The sequence below is a fragment of the Schistocerca nitens genome, chromosome 3 (genome assembly GCF_023898315.1).
Source record: "Schistocerca nitens isolate TAMUIC-IGC-003100 chromosome 3, iqSchNite1.1, whole genome shotgun sequence".
Lineage (NCBI taxonomy): Eukaryota > Metazoa > Arthropoda > Insecta > Orthoptera > Acrididae > Schistocerca > Schistocerca nitens.
In genome coordinates, this window is record NC_064616.1 from 805,298,382 (window position 1) to 805,324,118 (window position 25,737).

A 25,737-nucleotide genomic window follows, 5' to 3' on the forward strand; every position below is an offset into this window, starting at 1 on the left:
CAGCATGGGACAGTATAAAGAAACATAATTTGAAAAAATTCGATAATAAAATTTTGAACATGGTGAAAATTTCTCAAAGTCTAACTGAAATTGAAGAACATAATGGTATGTCTGAAATGTTCAATATGCTAAAAGAACTCAGTTGCCATGAACGTAATGAAGATGTTCAAGAATTGATGAGTATTGACGGTGCAGATGCAAAGCACCAAATCATGCAGGATAAACCATGTCACTGATAAAACCTTAAACAGTTTGAATTTTGAGGTTTTAATTAGATTTTAAATTCCATCTCATAACATTATACATTTAATTCTTAAATTATAATACTGACTATCTTTTAGTCATTATCTTTTCCTCCCATTCCTGTTTCTTCTCAGTTTCAATTATACATTTTCAGCAGCTGTGTACAAATTAGTTTCTTTGGTAACTGTCTGACTAACATTGTGTGCAGTCTGGAATAAAATGAGTAGCGGGTGGTATTTCCTTTGTATCAAGTGGTTTACACTTTCATTTCTAATATTAACTTCTGCTCTGGATGCTTCAATGTAACGTCCCTACCTGATCCAAATTATGAGAGTTTTCAGTTATGATTAAGGGTTTCTCCCCCCCCCCCCCCCCCCAGCATAATATTTCATTTGAGTCTGCTGCCATTCAAGGGTCACACAATTTTAGACTGTCATTGTTCACTTCTCCAATTTGCATATAAGTTTCTGGAGAAACATTAGGTTGAAGCTTCAGTTTGTTAAACTCTTACTGTTCCACCAGAGGTTCACATTAGTAGCCGCATGACTAAAAATTAAATCAGTTTCCATGAAAATAGTGTTGGTACTATCTTCCCCTTTCCCAAGATTTTCTTTTTTGTATCACTTACATTTGCAGCAGCAATCTGCTGCATCTGTTATATCACAGTGAGTCACTTGGTTATTTTGTGCAAGCTCTAATCTCATTCACGCTATTCTTTGTAGTATTGGCTACCGAGTTCTATGGGGAAACCATGCAATTTTAAAACATTTTAAGGAGATTCATATCCGAAGCAGGTTCTACATGTAACACAATTTATAACACAATGCCCAAAACTCTTTCATTGAGCTTCATGCACAACTGCTCCACAAAAATTTCAATGTACACTTGGGATAACACTTAAACAGTGAGCAACTGAAGCAGTAGGTCAAGACATTGACACTGTGGCTACAAAACAAGAAACAACACCTATATGATAGTTTCATTTTCAGAACAAGCACTGCAAACATCAAGTACAGTATTTACAATCCCATTACACATTCACTACAATGTCCAAAAAGCATTTTAATTTCTGCACTGCAACTTTTATGGCGCCCAATAAATAAATCTGAACAAATCATACACAAAAAAGTCAGGTGGTGTACAGTATAAAATGACAAAACATAGTTACTTTAAAAAAAGAAACATTCACATTATTATACTAATCTACTGGTAACACAGACTATAATACTAATAATGAATTCTCCGGGGGCCAATTAATAATGTTTCCCTCCCCATTTTACCCAAGACATGTATTCGAAGAATATATCATCATATATGTATATTTCACAAGTAAGAGATAAATGTTATAGATATAAATGAATTGCTGCAGAGAAAACTGACACTTTAATTTTGAAGCTATCATTTTTTAATTTATGCAAGACAAATAAATTCTGCAGCATGAAATTTATGCAGGTTGAAATGGAAACTCAAACAATCTTAAGTGACTACATTTTAACATTAACAAGCTCACTCACTCTCTCACTCTCTCTCTCTCACACACACACACACACAAACCCAAAATAAACCACACTATATTGCATATTCAACATTAGATAACAATGAATCTCTGTCATTAAAAAACATTAAGAGTTAAGGTGCAAAAAATGTTACAGGCTGATTTTGTTACATCAGACCACCTCTCTCCACACAGGGGCCATGTCAGCAACTCACAGGGAACAAAGAGAAAAGGGGGGGGGGGGGGGGGGCTTCCAGAAATAATGAAATATGTGCTTCTGATAGGCTTTGCCACCAAGCTTGTGATATGTAATTTTGAAGTCACATTTACTTCAGATGCATACTATTTGCTGTGCGCGCCCACACACACACACACACACACACACACACACACACACACACAATTTGGTACCAAGTAAAACAATGATAGTATCATACGATGCTGATTTTGTGCCACTATCTATGTCTGAGTGATTAATACATCTTCGTCTTGGAGTTATCCATATATTTTGTAGTATCAATAATTATAGCATGTAAGAGAGTAGTGAAGTAGCTTTAGTATAGTCACATAATATCACATAATATTAATAACTCCTCAGCTGTATTATGTCTGGTGTGTTCAAATGTTATTGATAATTATCCTCAACAAAAGCAAGCAAGAAAGGCTCTGAATTCTGGCCACAATGGGCCAATCAGAAGCACGAGCGTGGGATCAGCAAACTGCTCTCCAGGCCACTGTCGGCTTTTTCAACCTCAGAACTGCTACTTCTCATTCCAGCAGCTCCCCAGTTGGTGTCACGAGGCCCTGTGCACCCTGGTCCAGTCCTCCACCAAGGAGAAACCTCTGGCTGTACTGGGAAATAAACCTAGGTCCTCTGCATAGCAGCCACTGAGCTATGGAAGTGGACTCGACCTCAGAGACAGGATCTAATTTCAAAAATTGTGTACGCTACATATACATGTGTACTCCACAATAAACTGTACAGCTCTTGGCAGAGGATATATTGTACCAATAATAGCTATTTTCTGTCCTATTCCATCAGTGAAGAAAAACTGACAGTTTCGATGTTGTTACATCTATGTTGTTTTCTCTTATTTTATTCTCTCAATCTTTATGTGAGTTGTTCGATGGTGGCATCCATCTTCCTTTAATACTGGTTCCCTAAATTTATCTAACAACAATAATATCATCTTTATTCAAAAGATTTGTGTTTTCCGAGCATCTTTGGCACATTTTCATACGGTCTATAACAATCTGATGTCATGCTAGCAGCACATCTCTTTTTTTGCATGCTCTTTTTTTGCATGCATGCTCTCGTGCAAATTTGATAAGGCCTCAAAACACTGGAGCAATACTCTAGAATAGACTACAGGTTCATCTTGTTACTGATTTCCTTTACTGCACTTTCCTACATTGCGAAGACCTCTAAAAATCGGACCACTTGTGCGAGGCAGTAAAGCACAATATTATATTAAATTTATGTGATTAATCAGAGGATCTTGCTCCCTTTTAGCTGTTACTGTAAGTGCAATGAAAACTATATAGGGCAGACAATCCTTCCCATGTCTCAAATGTTGAACTGAATACATATGGCACATTGAATTTGTACAACTTAAAGTCTGTGATAGTGAACCACATCCTCACAAAAAGGCATACTATCATTTTGAAGGTGCCCAAATCGTATCCGGCACTTATTATTGCTGGCATTCTGTCATGTACCAGGCTCACGAGGTATACAACAAATACCATGAGAGGCTGCCACCACACAGACACAACCATTGGCCTGGCATCTCTCAGTTCTGAGCAGCAGCCTCCAGATGGCACTCTCACATTCAGACCACTTTCTGCTTCCCCACCACATCCGTCTGCACACTGCACTCATGTGCTGATAGTGTTGCCAGACACCAAAGAGAGTGCTGTCAACTATGGACTATTTGGCTTCCACCTCATACTGACGAAGATGAAAATCTTTCTGCCAATATTTGAAAAGATGATGCACCCCACACACAGAGACAGTTCTGAACTTTTGGTAAGATAGCACAGTTCAATGCCAGCAGCCAGTTCAGTACTATACCTGCAGCACCACAACGGACCACAGTTCTACAAGTTCCATTGAGAAAACAACATTCCAACTTAGCAGTCACTAATAAGGGTAATAAGACAACCATGAGGGTCTGCAATATTACATTCAGTCATAGTGACAATAGCATAGACTGCAAAGAGACAGTAACATTATTTAGGTATCACTGTATTTGGTATACGACATCAAGTGCCACACATCAAACAGAACCAAAGTTAAGTGCCATTTTGTAACATACTACAATAAATGTTACTTGTCGTAACTTACTGCAGTACCGCATTTCTGCGCTGGTGCTGCCCTGTGAAGTAGATGTATTAGTTGATAGTTCAAGTGTGCAATTACCACCCAATTTATTGAACAATAGCAGTAAACTACTTTTCAGCTGTGGATGTTTGGGCAGAATTAATGGTAGCATTCGGTTACAACCTTCCCGACACATTCTACAGTAAAAGAAGTGCTAGAAATAAGTGTGAATAAGCGTGAGCACCAAGTTGACGGATCCTACAGCTACCTCTTATGCACATATGCTTCACTTAGATCATAAAGAGCTGACTGACTGTCTACGTATTTTACAGTTGCAAGGTTACGATGCTACATAATTACATAAACTTACATTTACGGATAGCAATCATGAGACAGCTTCCTCACAATGGAGTTAATGGTTAGGGTAATATGCGAGTTTTCTAATGCAGGCTTCAAGGTACTAACAGAGTTGCAGCATTTGATTTTTTTTAGACTGATGCGTTAATGAAGTTTGAAAATTCATCTCCCTAATGACCAGAAAAATGTCACATGATGGCCAGAGGAATTCTGAGAGCCATTACTAAGCCGAAATTAAGCAATCACTATTTCTTAAAGCCACTGTCATCATTATAAACTACAAAAAAATTCTGCGACTGATTTTCGAGTTGTAAATTATAACTGAAACAATAAGAAATAAATTTCAAAATCGTCCATTAATAAGTAGCAGTAGAAATAATGATCTTAATCATTTTACTCCTCCACAGTTATGTTGATTTTTATTAACATTTGTGTGTATAACACTTTACTGTGGGACAGCCATCAGTGTCACACTTAATAACTGAGACATTTTAAGTTTTCTCTTGTACAGGATACTTGCAACAGGATATACCCACATCAAAAAAGGTTTATGCATCACCTTCGTTCCGAGAGTTCCAGAACCTGTACAGAAAATTGGAATAGAGATCAACATAAACATCATTTCCACCCTTTTTAATGCTCATGAAAACCACACATTGCATGTTGTGCCACCATACAGCGAGACCTTCAGAGGTGGTGGCCCACATTTCTGTACACACCAGTACCTCTAATATCCAGCAGCACATCCTCTTGCACTGCCTGTATTTGTCGTGGCATGCTATCCACAAGTTCATCAAGGCTCTGTTGGTCCAGATTGTCCCACTGCTCAACAGCAATTCGGCGTAGATCCCTCAGAATGGTTGGTGGCCATAAACAGCCCTTTTCAATCTATCCCAGGCATGTTCGATAGGGTTCATGTCTGGAGAACAAGCTGGCCACTCTAGTCGAGCAATGTCATTATCCTGAAGAGTGCCATTCACAAGATGTGCACGATGGGAGCACAAATTGTCGTCCACGAAGACGAATGCCTCCAATATGCTGCCGATATGGTTGCACTATTGGTCGGAGGATGGCATTCACATATCGTACAGCCATTATGGCACCTTCCATGACCACCAGCAGCGTACATCAGCCCCACATAATGCAATCCGAAAACAGCAGGGAACCTCCACCTTGCTGAACTCTCTGGACAGTGTGCCTAAGGTGTTCAGCCTGACGAGGTTGCCTCCAAACACGTCTCCGACAATTGTCTGGTTGAAGGCATATGCAACACTCATTGGTGAAGGGAACGTGATGTCAATCCTGAGCGGTCCATTCGGCATGTTGCTGGTCCCATTTGTACCACGCGGCACGGTTTCGTGGTTGCAAAGATGGACCTCGCCATGGTCGTTGGGAGTGAAGTTGCGCATCATGCAGCCTATTGCGCACAGTTTGAGTTGTAACACGGTGGCGTTGCTGTCAGGGTTCCCCGGGACATAATCCATAGGTAGCGGTCATCCACTGTAGTAGTAGCAGCCCTTTGGTGGCCTGAGCGAGGCATGTCATCGATAGTTCCTGTCTCTCTGTATCTCCTACATGTCTGAACAACATCACTTTGGTTCACTCAGGGAAGCCTGGACACTTCCCTTGTTGAGAGTCCTTCCTGGCACAAAGTAAAAATGTGGGCACGATAGAACTGCAACATTAACTGTCTAGGCACGGTTGAACTACAGACGACACGAGCTGGTGGAATGACTGGAACTGATTGGCTGTCGGACCCCCTCCGTCTACTAGGTGCTGCTCATGCATGGTTGTTTACATCTTTGGGTGGGTTTAGTGACATCTCTGAACAGTCAAAGGGACTGTGTCTGTGATACAATATCCACAGTCAACATATATCTTCAGGAGTTCTGGGAACTGGGGTGATGCAAAACTTTTTTTGATGTGTGTATAATCAATCAGCATGAAAAGAAAGGCAGTGACATGATAGCAACATCCCCATTCCTGGAGCTCTTTGCTGTTCACATATAATGTGGGTATATTATGCTTCCATGCACTATCTTGGACTCTGAGATCAAAAGATGAACCCCAGCAGATGACATCTGTAGATGCAAGACTGCTATATGATTGTTTCCGACAACACTCCTTTAACATGGATGGATGAATTATGTGATGAACATATACTAACAAAATGCAAATTAACCTCCTGCTTCAGAGTTCTTGTTAATGCCCATTTACACATTCCTTAAAATGCACCACAAGGCACTCATTAAAGTAAGTGGGAAAAGTTGCATGTGGTTGGATGTGCAACAAGGCACATATCAGTATTGCACACAGAGAGAGAAGGCTACCTATCATGACAGGAATGCCAAAAGGTTCTTGCTTTCTCTGTGGTTGCTGCATTACATGAAAAGCATAAAACAGGCGTTACAGGTGAAAAAGTGATGAGCAGACAGGAGAAAGGGGGCAGCATCACAGTTCTTCAAAAATAACTCATTTTTAGGGGATGAACATTTGTTTAAAATTAACTGAGGATGATTGAGGATAATTACTGAGTTCTACAGGAGCTTGTGCAACAGAAATTAATAAAGCAGGACACTATGATGAGAAAAGAAATTACTTCTTCTGAGAAGTTATTGGCTACTCTAAAATTCCATGCCACCGGTGAATTGGAAAAATACTTCCGATACATAAACATCCTCATTGCCAGCACCACTTCTCTTCAAGGTCTCAAGGATCTCTTTCTCGGCAGTTCTGTGAATCCAGTTTTCATTTTCTTTACTGTTATCTGTACCTATTCTCTTTTAATGTACAACATATTATGTTTAATGCTGTATCATATTTGTTCCTGTTGTTCTACTCTCACACATACATGGCTTCAGTTCATACCTTCCAATTAACCAAGCTGCCCTATTATACCTCGTTTCATTTTGAAATCATTTTGTTAAGTATCACAAGAACTGTGAAGTGCACAGCAGCAGACCTCATCACTGCTTGAGAGCACATATGTATGTGAGCACTTTGGCTTCTATTGGCAGTATTCATGTATCATCAAATATAGTTTGGAAAATATAATTGAATATGAAAAAAAAAATCTATTCACCATGTTGCAGCAGGAGCAAACATATAAAAGATTAAGAAAATGTGCAAGCTTTCAGAGCATGTGGCTTCTTCTTCTGGCAGACAGGTTGAAGGGGAAGGAAGAGAGATGAAGGAAAATGACTGGTGAGGTTTAGGAAATGGGGAGAGCTCAGAAAGATCACCCTGAACCCTCGGTCAGGAGAGACTTAAGTGGAGACTTACTGGATGGGATGAGAAGGAAAGAATCTATTGAGTAAAAATGGGTACAGCTGGCTAAAAATCATAGCTCTTGCTGTCACAAACAACACTTGTGGCCTGGATTCAGGTCATCCTCAGTTTCTTAGTTGTCAGCATTGGTGAAGACTGTCAGCCTTGCACATGGGGTGGAAGCACAGCTCACAACTTGCAGCATTTTACCCAGACTAGATCACAGTCCTCTGGTTTGGAGTCAAGTGGATGGTTTAAATCAGAGGGTCAGGCCATTTGGTGGCAATCTCAGATCTGGATTTCTTGACCTCTGTTATTTGGTGCAGAATTTGGCATTCCAACTGGGATGTATACATCATAAGGAGAGACGGGCACCAAGTATGACATCATATTTATTGCTGCATGGAACTCAATAATTCCTACTGAGATTATAACGTATTCCAAAAGTGAAATAATCTGGTTCAAGGTTTGCATCAAATGCAGATCAAAAAGGTATTTGGACGACTTTATAGGTCAGTTGCCTTAGGTGTTCAAGTGGTAAAACACTAGAGAGAGAGAGAGAGAGAGAGAGAGAGAGAGAGAGAGAGAGAGAGAGAGAGAGAGAGAGACAGGAGAATATTACAAATAAATTTCCTGGCCATGCTTCTGTAATGGGGGAAGGTTTTAATTTGCCAGCTGTAAAATGAGATACCCATGTGATTAAAAGAAGTGCCAGGGACAGAAATTTGAGGGAGATTGATCTGAATATCTTTTCTGAAAATTAACTTGAAAAGGTGGAAAACTGATGTACAAGGGCAATGCCTCAGATCTTCTAGTTACTAACAGATCTAAACATGTTGAATCAGTTGCCACTGAAGCAAAGATGCATACTCCAACTGAACAAAGTTCCAAGCATAGTAGTATAGCAACTTGCTTGCTTAATGAAAAAAATACTGTATTACATTTACAAAACCACAGCTGCATATAATGTCACTCTATTTTCACAGATTTCTGTTAATGCACCAGTATAGAGTCAACATATAATGCCCTCTCAGTTCCATACCTGCATTAGTAATGATTAGATGTTAGGAATCATAACTTCATGTTTCTGAAATCCCTGAAACTTTAATGATCAGTGTTACAAATGGTATTTGGTTCCTTCGCAGAAAACGTTCAACCCTTTGGCCATTAGCTTGATGGCAGGTTTTCAAGAGGTATGGTCAGTCTATCACAAGTCTTCATATCCTATAATTGGACCTAACAGCTTTAAACACATCACACTCTTAAAGTAAATGATCTGCAATTTCAAGTTTATGTTCCAGTTCTTTGACGTGCCCTCACACTAAAAAATGTTTAACTGCTTGAAGTCAGGGGACATCAGAAGCACACATGGAAGCCACTCTGACCTTTTCTGGAGAACAGCTATCTAACAATCGACAGTTGGTTCTCCTAATGTGGGGGACAGGGGACAATGCGCAGCAACTGTGTATTTTTAAGTTTCTGGAATTGAACATCACTGTGCACATAACAGTACAATAGAAAATGGAAACAATTTTGCTCGAGTATCATGTCGTTTTTGGAAACCCAGAATCTACTATGTAGGAATCAACATGGATTCCGGAAACAGCGATCGTGTGAGACCCAACTCGCTTTATTTGTTCATGAGACCCAGAAAATATTAGATACAGGCTCCCATGTAGATGCTATTTTTCTTGACTTCCGGAAGGCGTTCGATACAGTTCCGCACTGTCGCCTAATAAACAAAGTAAGAGCCTACGGAATATCAGACCAGCTGTGTGGCTGGATTGAAGAGTTTTTAGCAAACAGAACACAGCATGTTGTTATCAATGGAGAGACGTCTACAGACGTTAAAGTAACCTCTGGCGTACCACAGGGGAGTGTTATGGGAACATTGCTTTTCACAATATATATAAATGACCTAGTAGATAGTGTCGGAAGTTCCATGCGGCTTTTCGCGGATGATGCTGTAGTATACAGAGAAGTTGCAGCATTAGAAAATTGTAGCGAAATGCAGGAAGATCTGCAGTGGATAGGCACTTGGTGCAGGGAGTGGCAACTGTCCCTTAACATAGACAAATGTAATGTATTGCGAATACATAGAAAGAAGGATCCCTTATTGTATGATTATATGATAGCGGAACGAACACTGGTAGCAGTTACTTCTGTAAAATATCTGGGAGTATGCGTGCGGAACGATTTGAAGTGGAATGATCATATAAAATTAATTGTTGGTAAGGCGGGTACCAGGTTGAGATTCATTGGGAGAGTGCTGAGAAAATGTAGTCCATCAACAAAGGAGGTGGCTTACAAAACACTCGTTCGACCTATACTTGAGTATTGCTCATCAGTGTGGGATCCGTACCAGATCGGCTTGACGGAGGAGATAGAGAAGATCCAAAGAAGAGCGGCGCGTTTCGTCACAGGGTTATTTGGTAACTGTGATAGCATTACGGAAATGTTTAATAAACTCAAGTGGCAGACTCTGCAAGAGAGGCACTCTGCATCGCGGTGTAGCTTGCTCGCCAGGTTTCGAGAGGGTGCGTTTCTGGATGAGGTATCGAATATATTGCTTCCCCCTACTTATACCTCCCGAGGAGATCACGAATGTAAAATTAGAGAGATTAGAGCGCGCACGGAGGCTTTCAGACAGTCTTTCTTCCCGCGAACCATACGCGACTGGAACAGGAAAGGGAGGCAATGACAGTGGCACGTAAAGTGCCCTCCGCCACACACCATTGGGTGGCTTGCGGAGTATAAATGTAGATGTAGATGTAGATGAATTATCATCCATTAGACCTGCAAGTAGTTGCATTGGTCCCAACAGCTGATAGAAAGTCTTCCACAGAGATTAACTTGTGCATTATTTCAAAAACGAAAGCAGAGTACAGTAACTTGTAATATAACGTGTGGTGGATCTTATGTAGTGACTATTTCTTTCTTCTTTTATAGCTAAACTCTTTTCATCACAGGATCTTTGGACATGGTTCATAATTGTTAAATTTTAATTACAATCTTAGGAATTAAATGAAATGGGAGACCTCCAGTTACACCGAAATGGGGATATTACAGCACAGTTAGATTCATTTTAGACAGTGGTACGAAACTTAACCGATGACCCGATTTTTTGTAATGGCACCAAGCACAAAATTTTTTCAAAATGCATTTACCAGTCTAAACAGGTAATTGATCTTTGAAATATTTTTGTTTGTTGTTGCAAGAAAATAAAATTTACCATTTAATCAAAGGGTCCTGTGAAACTGAATTCTATGCTAAAAACCAGCTCAAGAGATTATTCACTCCAATGCAAATTTGGAAGCAAAGCTCAAAATCTTGTTTATGTGCCTTTCCATGGCTCAGTTCTTTCTTTATAGAGTGAAGGGTTGTCTTTCTGTAATGATATTCTTGTTTCTCACATTGAATAAAACTTTAAATTTATCTAAAATATTCCTGAAGCTTACAGTTCTAATCAAATTGCATGCTTTTTTAGGAGGGAGGAATGAATGAGCGAGTGAGTGAGAGAAATTGTGATAGACTGTGTAGTTTCCAGTTAACCAACAACTGCTGTTGAATGTTGAAGACAAAAGTTTTACTGTGCATAACTGTTTAATCTTGGTGGCAAAGAATCAGAACTGTTTCACAATTTCTGGCAGCATATTTTTATGTCACAGGACTTAAGTATGGCCTTGTCTGCAGTAGTTTAGGACACTAACTGCTTGTAATCAGAAGTTCATTATCAGATTAATAACAAACTTCCAATATCTAATATATGTGTACTCCTATAGCACAAAAATGAAGAACTATATATTAGCCATATCATCTACTCTTCTTTTTTTTTTAAATAGTTACTTTTCACTCATTATGGGGAATTTCTTTCTAATAGTTTTGTATGAATGTTAAACTGTCTTTACCTTCATCTTCTTCATTTTCCCTATGTTCAGCTGCAGAAAATGGGAAGAGACGATTATTAACATTTCAATAAAAAGTAAACCAATTTATCCCGCTGTAGTAATCTTTCTGAATCATAAAAGAAAAAGACTCACTAAAAAGTTGTAATGAAGAGCAGAAACTTTAAGTATATGTTTAAAGTATATTTGATTTGCTAAGAGAATACAGAACTATTCTAAACAGAAAAGAAATTACTCTTCCCATTTTGTACCATAAAGGTGCTTGGAGGAGATATAAATACATTACCTACCTGTTCCTTGGACCATTGCCAATAGAATGAAATCTTTGTCGACAGCTTCACACATCTTCCAGAATTTAATCTTGTAAAGTTCAACTAATTTCTTAGCATTTCAAGACAAATGTGTTTGGCATGGATATTACATGAAGAAATGATAATATATTGCATTATAATTTCTATCTAAAAACAAGATTTTGAATACAGAAAACTGTGTCTTGTACGAACAACCTGAAATATTTCTGTACAACATACATCAGTAATGGCAACATCCAGTTTATAGCTCAGGTTATAAATTTTTTATCTTTTGGGCAATGTAAACTTTATGTTACACTTCGCATAGCTAAAACTTGTAAATTGTAAGACATGAAGTTAAAAACACGTCAATACATTCCATTGTCTTCAAAGTTTAAATTTTACTTCTCAGTACTCACAATCAACATCTCCAGTTGGAATCTTTCCATTGAAATCTGCATCAGATATACAATCCAGAATGCGCAGTAAAGTTTTAGTGAGCCGCAGGAGGTCACTAAAACTATAGAATCCGAAGTAGATAAGCTCTCTTGCCAGCTTCACCACCTTAAACAAAATCCGAAATTACAATATTCACTATGCTTAGCTACTATAGTTTTTAGTAGTTTGCTTTATTATTCCAAAGAACAAGAAGAAGAAGAAGAAGAAGATTATGGTTTAATATCCCGCTGACAAGCAGAACACAAGAAACAGCTTTGTTATTCAAAATGCAATATATTAATACCTATGGAATGTGTTCTCTCAAGTACAACTCTCAGAATCTCTTTAGTTATGACACCCTGGCTATGCCTTTTAGGTGAACTGATTTCATTTACTTCATTAATCGCCTCCATTATTTTTCAAAAAATAAATGTTATAACATCCTTTAAAACATAGAAAAAAAAGAAGAAGAAGATGAAGAAAGAAATATAGTTAAATCAATTTCACCTTGGTATTCTACACGTATTTCACATGTTGACATCACACTTTTCTACAGCCTTAATGTGATTTTATGCCTGGTACTATTATTGACAAATATCACAAAATCATTCTTCTCGGAATCTAAGATCAGCTCTCTATTCTAACTAACACAGTTTTTTGCTGGGCCACAAGACAAAATGTTAAAACTGAATATCTGAGTTTTAGTTCATCAAGGGATTCATGAAGACAACAACACATTTTTCTGTGCTGTTACACAGCAGTGACATAACTTCATCCTCTATAACAGCTGTAAGTGTTAAGTACTCAGTTTCAAAGATTAAATAAATGCTCAGTTTTCAAACTATCTGAATGAGCTGATACCTGGCAAGTCATCCCAAATGGATCTTGGGTTTTGGCAGTTTTCTTTCTCACATAATTTCAAAGCAAGTTTCATTCCCCCTTCTCTCTCAACACATACATTTCAAACAACTTAATAATGACCTAAGACAAAACCAAAATCCCACACAAAAGTTAACTACACTATGCACGAATTTGACAACACAAACATGGAACCAAATCGAGATGTACGTGACACGGGCCACCAAGAGAAACTTCATTAGAGGGCAGAGACGGCGGGATTGCATGCAACAGATGGACAAAAATCCCTACTGACAGCTGCGGCGACGAACTCCCCCCCCCCCCCCTTGTATTGTGCCTCGGAACAGTGGAACTACTGAGTGTGTCAGTGAACAATGATTATACGGTTCTTAGTTCAATGCATATACGTGTGTTTCTGTCAGAGAAACTCTGACTCGTGTGTTTTGCAGGAGTTCGATTTATTGGTGTTTATTAGACTGACTCTTGTATTTTGCCGGTGTTCTATTTATTGTTTTTTTTTAGACTTTGACTCTTGTATTTTGCAGGTGTTTTATTTATTGATTTTTTTTTTTTTTTTAGATGTTGACTATTGTACTTTCAGAGCTGTTTTATTGATCAATGTTTGTTCTTGTGTGATGTATTAGATTTGTGATATTTTGTTTCGTAAATTCATTCCTGTGGCATTGCTTCGTTTATCAGTCAGATAGCTATTCATTCTCATTGGACTGTGATCGATTAGCCTTTGCATGGGGCATATTTATAGTGAGGAACCCCATAAGGGTAAAAATCACATAATTAATTGTGGTTTCAGTATAACGACACAGTGATCATTGTTTGCTAATTAACTGAAATATAGTAGAGTCATTGAATTAGTGCCACAATGTTATTTTAATTCTACAAATTATTAGTTTTATAAGATATAGAATTTTTTTGTGATAAACACTTTGTAAAACATATTTTCTCTCTTATTATCATTTTCTTTGGCTTTTACGGATTGTGCATTGTAATGTTCTGCTTTATAATACTGATGTTATTTTCATGTTTTTTTTTAATTGCTATTTTCATAAATTTTACTTGTTAATAAACAGTCATAAATTTTCCTGTGATCAGTTGGCTCTTGCAATGAGCAAATACTGGTGAACTCCATAAGGGTAACAACCAGAAATTGTTTTTATATTAATGACACAGGGACCATTGTTTTTACTTGCTGACCGAATTAGGTCTACACTATCTTTTAAATAGGTGTCACAGATTGTTTTTTTTCTCTTTGAAATTGGTAGATTCTAAAGATGTGTTGAAATTATTGTGTTTTAGCAAGTAGCTGGTGACCTTTTGCCTTTTCTTTACATTTTTGGTTTAAGTTGGGTGTGAGAAGTCTGCTTGGGAATGTCCTAGCATGGCCAGAAAATTCCCTGCACAGTCTTTTCCTGGAGCGTTGGGGTTATGAAAGGTCTCTGTTGGATTCCTTTCATGTTAATTTCTGAAATCTGTTGTCATTTACTGCATAAATTCCTCTTCTAAATTTACTGTGGTGTTTCTGACTATCTGGGAGGAGACTGAGCAGTGAAATGTGTTACTTTTACACATAAACAAGAACGATCTGTCACACTACTACACTTTAAAACACAGTTTATACAGGGTGTTTTAAAAATGACCGGTATATTTGAAACGGCAATAAAAACTAAACGAGCAGCGATAGAAATACACCGTTTGTTGCAATATGCTTGGGACAACAGTAAATTTTCAGGCAGACAAACTTTCGAAATTACAGTAGTTACAATTTTCAACAACAGGTGGCGCTGCGGTCTGGGAAACTCTATAGTACGATATTTTCCACATATCCACCATGCGTAGCAATAATATGGCATAGTCTCTGAATGAAATTACCCGAAACCTACGACAACGTGTCTGGCGGAATGGCTTCACATGCAGATGAGATGTACTGCTTCAGCTGTTCAATTGTTTCTGGATTCTGGCGGTAACCCTGGTCTTTCAAGTGTCCCCACAGAAAGAAGTCACAGGGGTTCATGTCTGGCGAATAGGGAGGCCAATCCACGCCGCCTCCTGTATGTTTCGGATAGCCCAAAGCAATCACACGATCATCGAAATATTCATTCAGGAAATTAAAGACGTCGGCCATGCGATGTGGCCGGGCACCATCTTGCATAAACCACGAGCTGTTCGCAGTGTCGTCTAAGGCAGTTTGTACCGCCACAAATTCATGAAGAATGTCCAGATAGCGTGATGCAGTAATCGTTTCGGATCTGAAAAATGGGCCAATGATTTCTTTGGAAGAAATGGCGGCCCAGACCAGTACTTTTTGAGGATGCAGGGACGATGGAACTGCAACATGGGGCTTTTCGGTTCCCCATATGCGCCAGTTCTGTTTATTGACGAAGCCGTCCAGGTAAAAATAAGCTTCATCAGTAAACCAAATGCTGCCCACATGCATATCGCCGTCATCAATCCTGTGCACTATATCGTTAGCGAATGTCTCTCGTGCAGCAATGGTAGCGGCGCTGAGGGGTTGCCGCATTTGAATTTTGTATGGATAGAGGTGTAAACTCTGGCACATGAGACGATACGTGGACGTTGGCGTCATTTGGACCGCAGCTGCAACACGGCGAACGGAAACCTGAGGCCGCTGTTGGATCACCTGCTGCACTAGCTGCGCGTTGCCCTCTGTGGTTGCCGTACGCGGCCGCCCTACCTTTCCAGCACGTTCTTCCGTCACGTTCCCAGTCCGTTGAAATTTTTCAAACAGATCCTTTATTGTATCGCTTTTCGGTCCTTTGGTTACATTAAACCTCCGTTGAAAACTTCGTCTTGTTGCAACAACACTGTGTTCTAGGCGGTGGAATTCCAACACCAGAAAAATCCTCTGTTCTAAGGAATAAACCATGTTGTCTACAGCACACTTGCACATTGTGAACAGCACACGCTTACAGCAGAAAGACGACGTACAGAATGGCGCACCCACAGACTGCGTTGTCTTCTATATCTTTCACATCACTTGCAGCGCCATCTGTTGTTGAAAATTGTAACTACTGTAATTTCGAAAGTTTGTCCGCCTGAAAATGTACTGTTGTCCCAAGCATATTGCAACAAACGGTGTATTTCTATCGCTGCTCGTTTAGTTTTTATTGCCATTTCAAATATAACGGTCATTTTTGAAACACCCTGTATGTAATTCATGTCACACAGTCTCATACGGAACCTACATCCGCTTTCTTTTATATACTGTATATGATAAGATACTGTCATCCCCCTTCCCTTCTGTGTGAAAGAATGAATGCGCAAATGTATTTCTAGTTGCATGCTGGATGGTAGCAGACAAGCCTGTCTGCTAGAGAACAGTAGGACCAACGTCTGAACAGGTAGCTACGCTTTCTAAAAGCAAAGAGGTTTCTATCCTTAGTATGGTCCTGTCCGTCCCTTGTCATGTTGGTATAGGAAGCTGCCTCTCTGGTCACTTCCGTTTGTATTTGTGAGCCACCCCTCAGGAAGGGACCAGGGCAGTCTGTCCGCGGTGAGCGTCTGAAGTGGTAAGATCTCCAGCTAAGCGCGTGTCTGCTAAGTCCACAGGACAATGGATTTCTCAAGTTCAGCCTAACTGAAAATTTAATCACCTTTATTTCAGGTTTAGCTCTAAAATATCTAAGGTTATCTTAAATTGCAACGCAGTGTAATTCGAGTGTGAAGTTCAGAATATATTCCGGTAGTTGCTTTGTCACTACTTTGTGAGTAAAGTGGAACCACGTGTTGATCAGTAACTCTAAGTTCATCAATCTTAAATGCGAATGTGCGTGAGATTATAATGTCTCGTCTTGACAATATTTTTCAATATAGCAACTTTTCTTTATGTTCAACCCACGTGGGGTGTACTTTGTGAGACCAGTACCATGTGTTTATACAATTGTGTGACCCATCAGGTTAATAGTAAGACGATAGTAACCAGTTCGAGGTTTTTCTTTTGTAAATTGCATTTCGATCTAATTTATTTTAATTATCAAAATTATTGTGTAGTTACACTCTTTGTGTAAACCAAGTTGACCACGTGAAGCATGTGGTGTAATCATCAAAGTAGCCCTCAGCTATTCTTTTCGGGAAGATTTCACAAAGAGTTAGTATGAATTTAGTATACCAGTGTGTGGTAATTACATGACGGACAGGATTGTGCTACGAACGTAACTTCTTTGGGTGAAAATTGAATCGGTTGGTTGTGGTTAATTTCCTCTTGCATATGTTTCAACGTTCTTCGTGTGTTATTTTATGAATGCAGTGTTGTATGCAGTCTCCCAATCTTGGCTCCATATTTGATGTGTTCCGTAAGATTACAATCTCACATTTTCACATTCCTAAATAAGGCACCAGTTTAGTAATGAATCGAGTTTAAGATGCTGAAATTTCAATGATCAATGTTAAAATAAATTTCCAAATATAAACTGATTTATTTCTTTTTATTTAAATTATCTTTTTATATATATATATATATATATCACCGGTTGTGGTATGACTATTAAAAGATTATAATTAATGATAGTCTGGTTGGGAATTTGGTAAGCTAGACTGGATACCTGGTGAAACAGTTGCGCAGTAATGCAAGGTTAACTTCCCCAGACAGCTCACAGCTTTAACCCGCTTTTATTGTCTATCAGCACCGCTTTCATAGAAAATTAAAGTAACAACGTTACAAACTTTTTAAAAATGTACTTATCAATGGTTAGCACTCAAATTATAAATATTATAACCATACAACAGCCCCATCTCTCAACATGTCAGCTTTTGAGAAAACTGCCTTAGACTAAATCAGGTTATGAAGGAAACACTGCATTAGGTCAGGTGACGTATTACAAAACATGGCTCAGTTATCCTGGATATGGTACCACGCATGTGTGTCTACATGGGTGACTTTTCTTACAGAACCACAAGGGTTCAAGGCTGGTGGTTTTTACACCACTGAGTGAGTCTACAGCCCCTATGAGGATTAAATACTGAATTATGATGAGCCTTGTGGTGCTGATAAGATATGTGGTGCTTTATGTCAGTCTACAACAACCTTACTGAAATAAGTGGATGTAAACATGGTTGGAAAAATATAAAATCTTCCAACTACATTGCATGAAATATACACCTACATACATTTTCATATACATATGTACACAAACTTACACTGATAATGCTATTAAACTAGGTTGGGTATTAAAAATTATGATAAAATAACAGCAGCACTCAGAGAAAAGTTAAAACGCTACAGCACAAACATGTGCCTTGCAGAACATTTAACAAAAAACTTCTGATTCTGACACGCTGTAACACACTAAAACTTTCCAATCTCAAAATTTAACTTGAGATCTAGACAAGACACAAAACTTTAAAACACAACACACAATTGCTCAATCGTCAGCTAAATAAGGCACAGGTTCCCAGTTAAAAGTTTACTGCAGTAGTCTATACAGAACATAAAATGCTTGTTCTTAAACTGTGGCATTCTAACAATCACACGTCACAGACAACAGGCTGGAAGATCCTTTCACCAAAATAAATGAGGAGAAGAGTGTGACTTACTCCAACTCTGCGACTATGAGGATGAACACCGTGGTTGGATAATTTATTTCTCTAAGCAAACCTTCTTGTCCCCCACGTCCATGCACACTTCCTACCACTGATGCACTGGCCTCTGGGCTGAGAGAAAGATTATACAGCACATGGTTAATGACACAGTGTTCAATTTGGTCACCCCTTACACCTCCTTGGCTGCTGTATCAACTGCTCACTAATTCCTATTCCAGCGTTCCCTGGTTCCTAGCAGAACAAAACTTCATTACCTTCAAGTTGAAGTGCTTATTTTTAAAAATTTGTCAAAATTACAATCTGCGGTCTCTTAGGGTGCCAAGGCAGAGATTTATGCGAACCTTGGTGATAACTACAAATACATACACAACAATGGTGGGTATGTAAATGATCAGAATTGCAATTCTACGTGACAGGGAGAATGGCTTCCAGAGTGCATTAGTGCTGTTCATGTTTTGTGTTGTTACCAGGCCTGGTAAGGTACACAAGGGCAGTAAGCAATGTCATACACTGAACATCACTGTGAAGGACACAGGGATACCAAGTACTTGTATGTGACAGCGTTATCAGCACCTTATAGCGTTTCAAATGGGACTCATTGTGGTTCTCCATCTGGCCGGCTGGTCAAATTGCACAATATCCAGTTCTGTTGGGCATTCAGATGTGACAGTGGCCTGATGTTGGACTTCATGGGAAAGTGAGGACAGACACAGTCACTAAGATTTCAGGCAAAAAATCTACCATCACAAGGGAGGACTGCTGCATTGTGCACCAAGCACATGGTATCTCTTTCACACCTGTGCCTGCCATCTGAACTCCCTGCAACATTCTGTGACATCCCGCACCCTCAATCAGAGACTAGCAGCAGTCAGATTAGGGAACTGTCGTCCCACGTGTAGGCTGCCATTAGCACTACTACACAAACATCTGTGATTGAAATGGTGCCATGACTGGGAAACACAGACTGCCGACGAATTGCAGTGCAGTGTGTTTAGCGATGAACTGTGGTTTGGCAATACACCAGATGACCGTTGTCATCAAGTATGGAGATGACCTGGGGAACAACCCATTCTTCATAGGTTTTGGAAACACACAGCAGTGTAACTCCTGGCTTCTTGGTGAGGGCAGCCGTTGGGTACGAGTTCAGATCATAGCAGGTAGTGACTAAGGGAACCCCGATGACAATGGTAACTCTCTTCCTGATGCTGCAGTATTTCTGTGACCCGCAGGATCCACAGATCTCCGCCTGATAGAGCACGCATGGGATCTGCTTGGATGTCAACTCTGGCCCAGTGTCAGTATCCATGTCAAGGACAAGTTACAACTGTCGTGGGCCAGCTTGTCTCAGAGGAGCATACAGGTGGTAGGAGAGGCGAAGTCACACTGGTAGGTAGGTCCATTCTGCCAAGTCCTTTGTAAATTTGACTGAGTATTATCATCACTGAAATAACTTCACAGAGCCTCTCAACTCATTTCCTCCTCCATTCTGGATGTTTTACTTTTTTTGTCATAGTGTCTTAACTGTGTAAAAGACATGAAAATGGTGGAAAGTCTTTGGCAGATTAATAAAGTCTATGGAGAAAATACTATGAGTGATGGAATAGTTAGGGATGTCTGAAGATGTCCGTAGTAATATACATGATGAAGTGGACAACCATCTTGTCATAACTGAAATCTTGGTGTTGAAAGAGGATGCAAAATTTCAAGAAACAGTCACATTACAATTTGTCAATATCTAATGTGTTCTTCTCAAGTTAAAAGAAAAAGCATTTAGGTGGACGGTGCCATGAGAACACTGATGCCATTGAAACAGTCGCTCAGCAGAGGTTAGCAAATCAAGTAGCATATTTTTATGAGAAAGGAATTCAGATGTTGTATTGTTCATGACAGTAAGTGCTTTAATGATTATGTAAAATATGTTAAAATGTAGATTACATAATAGGCTTTCATGTAATAATAAAATTGTTTCAAAAACTCACTTCTGTTTAACATAAAAATGGCACTGCTTAAAAAACATGCCTTGTACACAGCTGTCTGCACAATGACATGAAGTGGCAGCTCTCTGGCTCTGGTGCAGAGGCTAGAATGTGGTCGCTGTAGCCACACTAATTTCCCCATTGTATTGTATGTTAACCGGGGACCTAGAAACGACAGAGAGGCTCCGTCCCCGCCGAAGCCGCAGTGGTCCACAACCCCACGACGACTACCGCAGTCCACTTCACCCCTCCGCCACCCCACACCGAACCCAGGGTTATTGTGCGGTTCGGCCCCCAGTGGACCCCACAGGGAACGTCTCACACCAGACGAGTGTAACCCCTATGTTTGCGTGGTGGAGTAATGGTGGTGTACGCGTATGTGGGGAACTTGTTTGTGCAGCAATCGCCGACATAGTGTAACTGAGGCGGAATAAGGGGAACCAGCCCACATTCGACGAGGCAGATGGAAAACCGCCTAAAAATCATCCACAGACTGGCCGGTTCACTGGACCTCAACACAAATCTGCCGGGCGGATTCGTGCCGGGGACCAGTCACTCCTTCCCGCCTGGAAAGCCGTGCGTTAGACCGCACGGCCAACCGTGAGGGGAATTCCCCCATGGTAGACTTAATCCATTAACTGTAAGTAGCAGATCTGTATACTGTGCATCAATAATTATGTTGGGACAGAGCAGTCAGGTTCAGTCTGTTCCACACATGCACAATGTGTATGAAAAATATTTGTTGTTCTGATGGCCTGCATTTTCAGGTCCTACAGGTGTGCCAGCGCTGTAAACATCTGAGCTAAATTGATTCTCATAAATCTCACAGAAACTTTAATATTTCTGGTGGTGAATGGGTTCCATCATAATATTTCTGGTGGTGAATGGGTTCCCTCACTCATCATTTAGGAAGATTAAAAATGCACACACACACACAGACAGAGAGTCAGAGAGTGAGAGAGAGAGAGAGAGAGAGAGAGAGAGAGATTGTTGTCAGAATCTTAAAACCAATTTTTTGTGCACATTACCGTATCTGTCAGCTACAGCTGGCATGTACTAGCTGCATTACTGCAAGATGAACTAGAAACTTGTAAGTCATTTACAAACAGGCAGCAATAAATGAGGCCTTTCCCTGTGGATGTATTAATATTTATATCCATCAAAACCATAGTCATAAGTAAAACACTGCCATGAGGGCACTTCCCCTCCACATAAACCTTTGATAAATGGCAAAAGATTTATTCATCTATAAGGGAAACACGCATAACTGCTGAATAAAACAGGCAACCCCAGACAACGTTCCATCAAATATAAGAGGCCTATTTTGCCATGGCAGGAACAGCTAATTCGCTGTGTTCAACGAGTAATTTGTGGATACTTTCCCTGAAGTCCTAAGGATTGTGGCATCTTGGGGTTACATTAAATTCAACATAGGTCACTGAAAGGCTGGAGGAGTGATGGATTTTTAGGTGAAGCTGAGGTGACTACCATAGGTTAATGAAAGAACCAGAATAACTGAAGCTCTTCACTGAAACACCAACAGGGAGGCAGGGCAGATGTGTGGAAAAATCAGTGCCAAATCTATACCAGAGAAGCTGCTCCTAGTTGAGATGAGTTCCCGATTTCAACTGTTTTGAAAGTAGAATGATAGAATATAATAGAAAAACTAGTTCTCAAACACTTTTGAAAGGGCATAGAGAGCAACTTGTCGTATGGTATATTTACAGCAATGATTCCCAGAGACTGAGAAGCAGATGGAATTGGAAAAGAAAAATGAGAGGTAATGGGAGCTGAGCACCACAACTCATGCTATGTTTGTTGCTACAGTGTCAATAAAGATACACAAAGCAAAAGAGAATTAAGTATCTGTTTCTACTTATCTCAAACGTGGTATTGATACAAAAACATTTCTGGAAATGTTTACATACTCAGAAAATGCAGTTCAGGACAAAGTTAGGTAAAGAGAAAACAACCAAGAAGGTCTTCATTATGGATATTGCACTTTGAGGGAAAGGCATAACTTGTTGGAGAATGTCACTGTGATAATGTGTTGTTCTACATGAACAGTGAGGACCTCTTGATAGGTGTGCATGAACAAATCTTTGTACACATGAAATGAGACCTAACTGATACATAACTTCTACTTCAGTTTCAATTTGGTTCTTGATTTTGCTTATTGATATATCAAGTGGCTGAAGTAACAACAGTAGTAAATAAAGACAATATTACATGTCTTAAGGAAATATGGAGAATATTAAGGGGTCCTCCAATGTATCTCGGATGCCGTAATACAGAACACACTGCTAAATGCTGAACATGAGATATTTTCATAACTATTGTGGGATAAAAACATGACAAGGCAAGTGATGATAAGAGATCACAGCCTGAAAACTGTTTAGCACTCAAAATAGCAGGTTTCTGTAAATTAGAGAAAGTTGTAAAAATTAAAGTAATTACAGAAACTGACATGAAAACTGGATAAAACAGTACTGCTAAATAGCTTTCAACAATCAAATGAGCCTCAAATCAAAACCAAAACTTAAAGTGACAAAGCCTTTGGTCAGATCTTTCAGGTATGATGACCATCATGGCTTCAATGAAAGATAGCTTTCTTTCATGGCTTCAATGGAAGATAGCTTTGTCTGAAGAAAAATATAATAACTGGGACTATTAACATTGTATCCTCAGAAAAAAAGAGTGCAATAATTCAGGAAATCACACACATAATGACAGAGAGATAATGTGACTAAATGAAATAAGCAAAAAATGAAATGGTAGTAGGTTGCTGGAAAAAGAATATAAAAAGTGGTGGCCAGGAAGAGAGAAAAGAAGAAACAGTGTCACAATAATAGTGGTAAATAACTGGTGAATAAAGTACTTAATCTGGAAAATTTATGTGGCACAATAATTAAAGTTAAGATAATGATGGAAGGAAATATTACTTATATAATACAGGTTTGCACTCCTCAAATACGATGCAAGACATATGAAAAGGAATAGTCTATCACTAAACTGGATGATGATGTAACCTCTAACAAGACTGTGATTATAAAGACTATAATGCTACAGCTGGGAATGATAGAGGAGGATATGGAATGGTTATAGGAAGCCATGGAGAAGATCGCAGAAATGATGGATGGGAGATATTACCACACACATGCATGAGATATAAATGGATAATTGGTAATGGATAGTGTAAGAAAAGAGGTTGTCACAAGTTTACCAGATACAGCTGGAATTTGCAATAGAAATTCATTATATAATGTATAATAATAAGTGGAGAAATCAAAAGATGTCTCAGCAATGACCATAATGGACTATTGGTAGGGACAATGTAGAAATTCAAGAAGGGTAAATTTCAAGCAGTGGGGTGGGGGGTGAGGGGAGAATAGGTAAAAATCTAATACTGGAAGATGATGAAACCTAAGATATTTATACACGAAAAGGATTATGACACAGCTTCGCAAGGATGAGAGGAAGGATGTAGAAGAATAATGAAGGAGGTTTAAACAGGTCTTAGTCAAAGCAGTATAAGAGTGACAAGGTACTCTGTGAGAACTACAGGGGGATATCACTACTGTGCCATTGCATGAAGATTTATGAAAGGGTAGCTTTATAGAAAATCAGGAACACAATAGAACCACAATTAAGAGAAGATCAACAAGGATTTTGGCCTGGAAGATCAATTATAATGCCATATTTACAGCCAGAGAGGTAGTAGAAAAGAAATGGGAATTTGGGACAGACATCATAACTGCATTCACAGATATACAAAACGCTTATGACACCATTAGAAGGTATGAGATACGGTAAGGTCTGAATAGATTGGAACTGTCAAGTGGAATGCAACTTGTTAGACATGTCTGAAATGTGTTATAATGTAGGGCAAAAAATCAGAATGTTTTTGGGACAAATGGGGGGGAAGGGGGGGGGGGGGGGGGCAACATCATAAGGAAAGTTGTCCGCCCCGATAGCTGAATGGTCGGCGAGTTTGATTCCTGACTGGGTCGGGGATTTTCTCTGCTCAGGGACTGGGTGTTGTGTTGTCTTCATCATCATTTCATCCCCATCCGGCACGCAGGTCGCCCAATGTGGCGTTGAATGTAATAAGACCTGCACCAAGTGGCCAGACCTGGCCCGTAAGGGACCTCCAGGACAATGACGCCAAATGCTCATTCCCATTTCCATAAGGAAAGTTCATTGTGGGTCAACAGCAGATAATATGAAAATCATAGCTAGTGCAGACCAATATGGGATGACAATGCACAGAAATTGAAAGAACAACTAAAAACCTGACAGAGGATGATTGAAGAAGCAGGTAGGCATGGAAATAAGTTTAACGAAAAGTGAGGTAGTGAAAATCAGCAGGAAAAATGAAAAATGGAGGATGTAAGTCATAATGGAAAAATTACTACAAAAGTAGATGCTCGCAAGTATCTAAGGAGTAAGCTAACCAAGAAAGGAAAAATCAAGGAAGAAATTTCGGAGAGGAAAGAACATTGCTCAAAATTCATTATTGTGCATCAGGCATAATTAGAAATTGGAAAATACCAGTCAAAGCAAAGATCATGATATGCAGATCACATTATCTACCAGTTTTGATCTGTGGATGAAAACACTTGACCTGTAAAAAGAAAGATCTGAATAGAATACCACCAACAGAGATGTGTTTTCTTCGAAGGAACTTAGATAGGAGGAAAAGGGGCAGGATAAAAAACAAAACAATGAGAAACTTGAAACTTTGCCTTTCACGGGCAAGTGCTCTACCATCTGAGCTACACAAGCACAACTCACGCCCCATCCTCACAGCTTTACTTCTGCCAGTACCTCGTCTCCTACTTTCCAAACTTTACAGAAGCTCTCTTGCAAACCAGATACAGCTGGAAACATCCCCCGGGCTATGGCTAAGCCATGTCTCTGCAATATACTTTCTTTCAGGACTGCTAGTTCTCCAGGTTCGCACGAGAGCTTCTGTAAAGTTTGGAAAGTAGGAGACGAGGTACAACTGTGA

At 39.4% G+C, this 25,737-nt stretch overlaps 1 protein-coding gene across 1 annotated transcript in view; it reads right to left on the reverse strand.

The window, feature by feature from the left end:
* LOC126248830 (inositol 1,4,5-trisphosphate receptor) overlaps nt 1-25,737 on the reverse strand; it is a 367,806-nt gene that overhangs the window by 218,531 nt on the left and 123,538 nt on the right. The window contains exon 17 of the mRNA XM_049950243.1: nt 12,300-12,444. Within this exon, the coding sequence (XP_049806200.1) occupies nt 12,300-12,444 (145 nt within the window). The remainder of the gene's footprint in view (nt 1-12,299; nt 12,445-25,737) is intronic.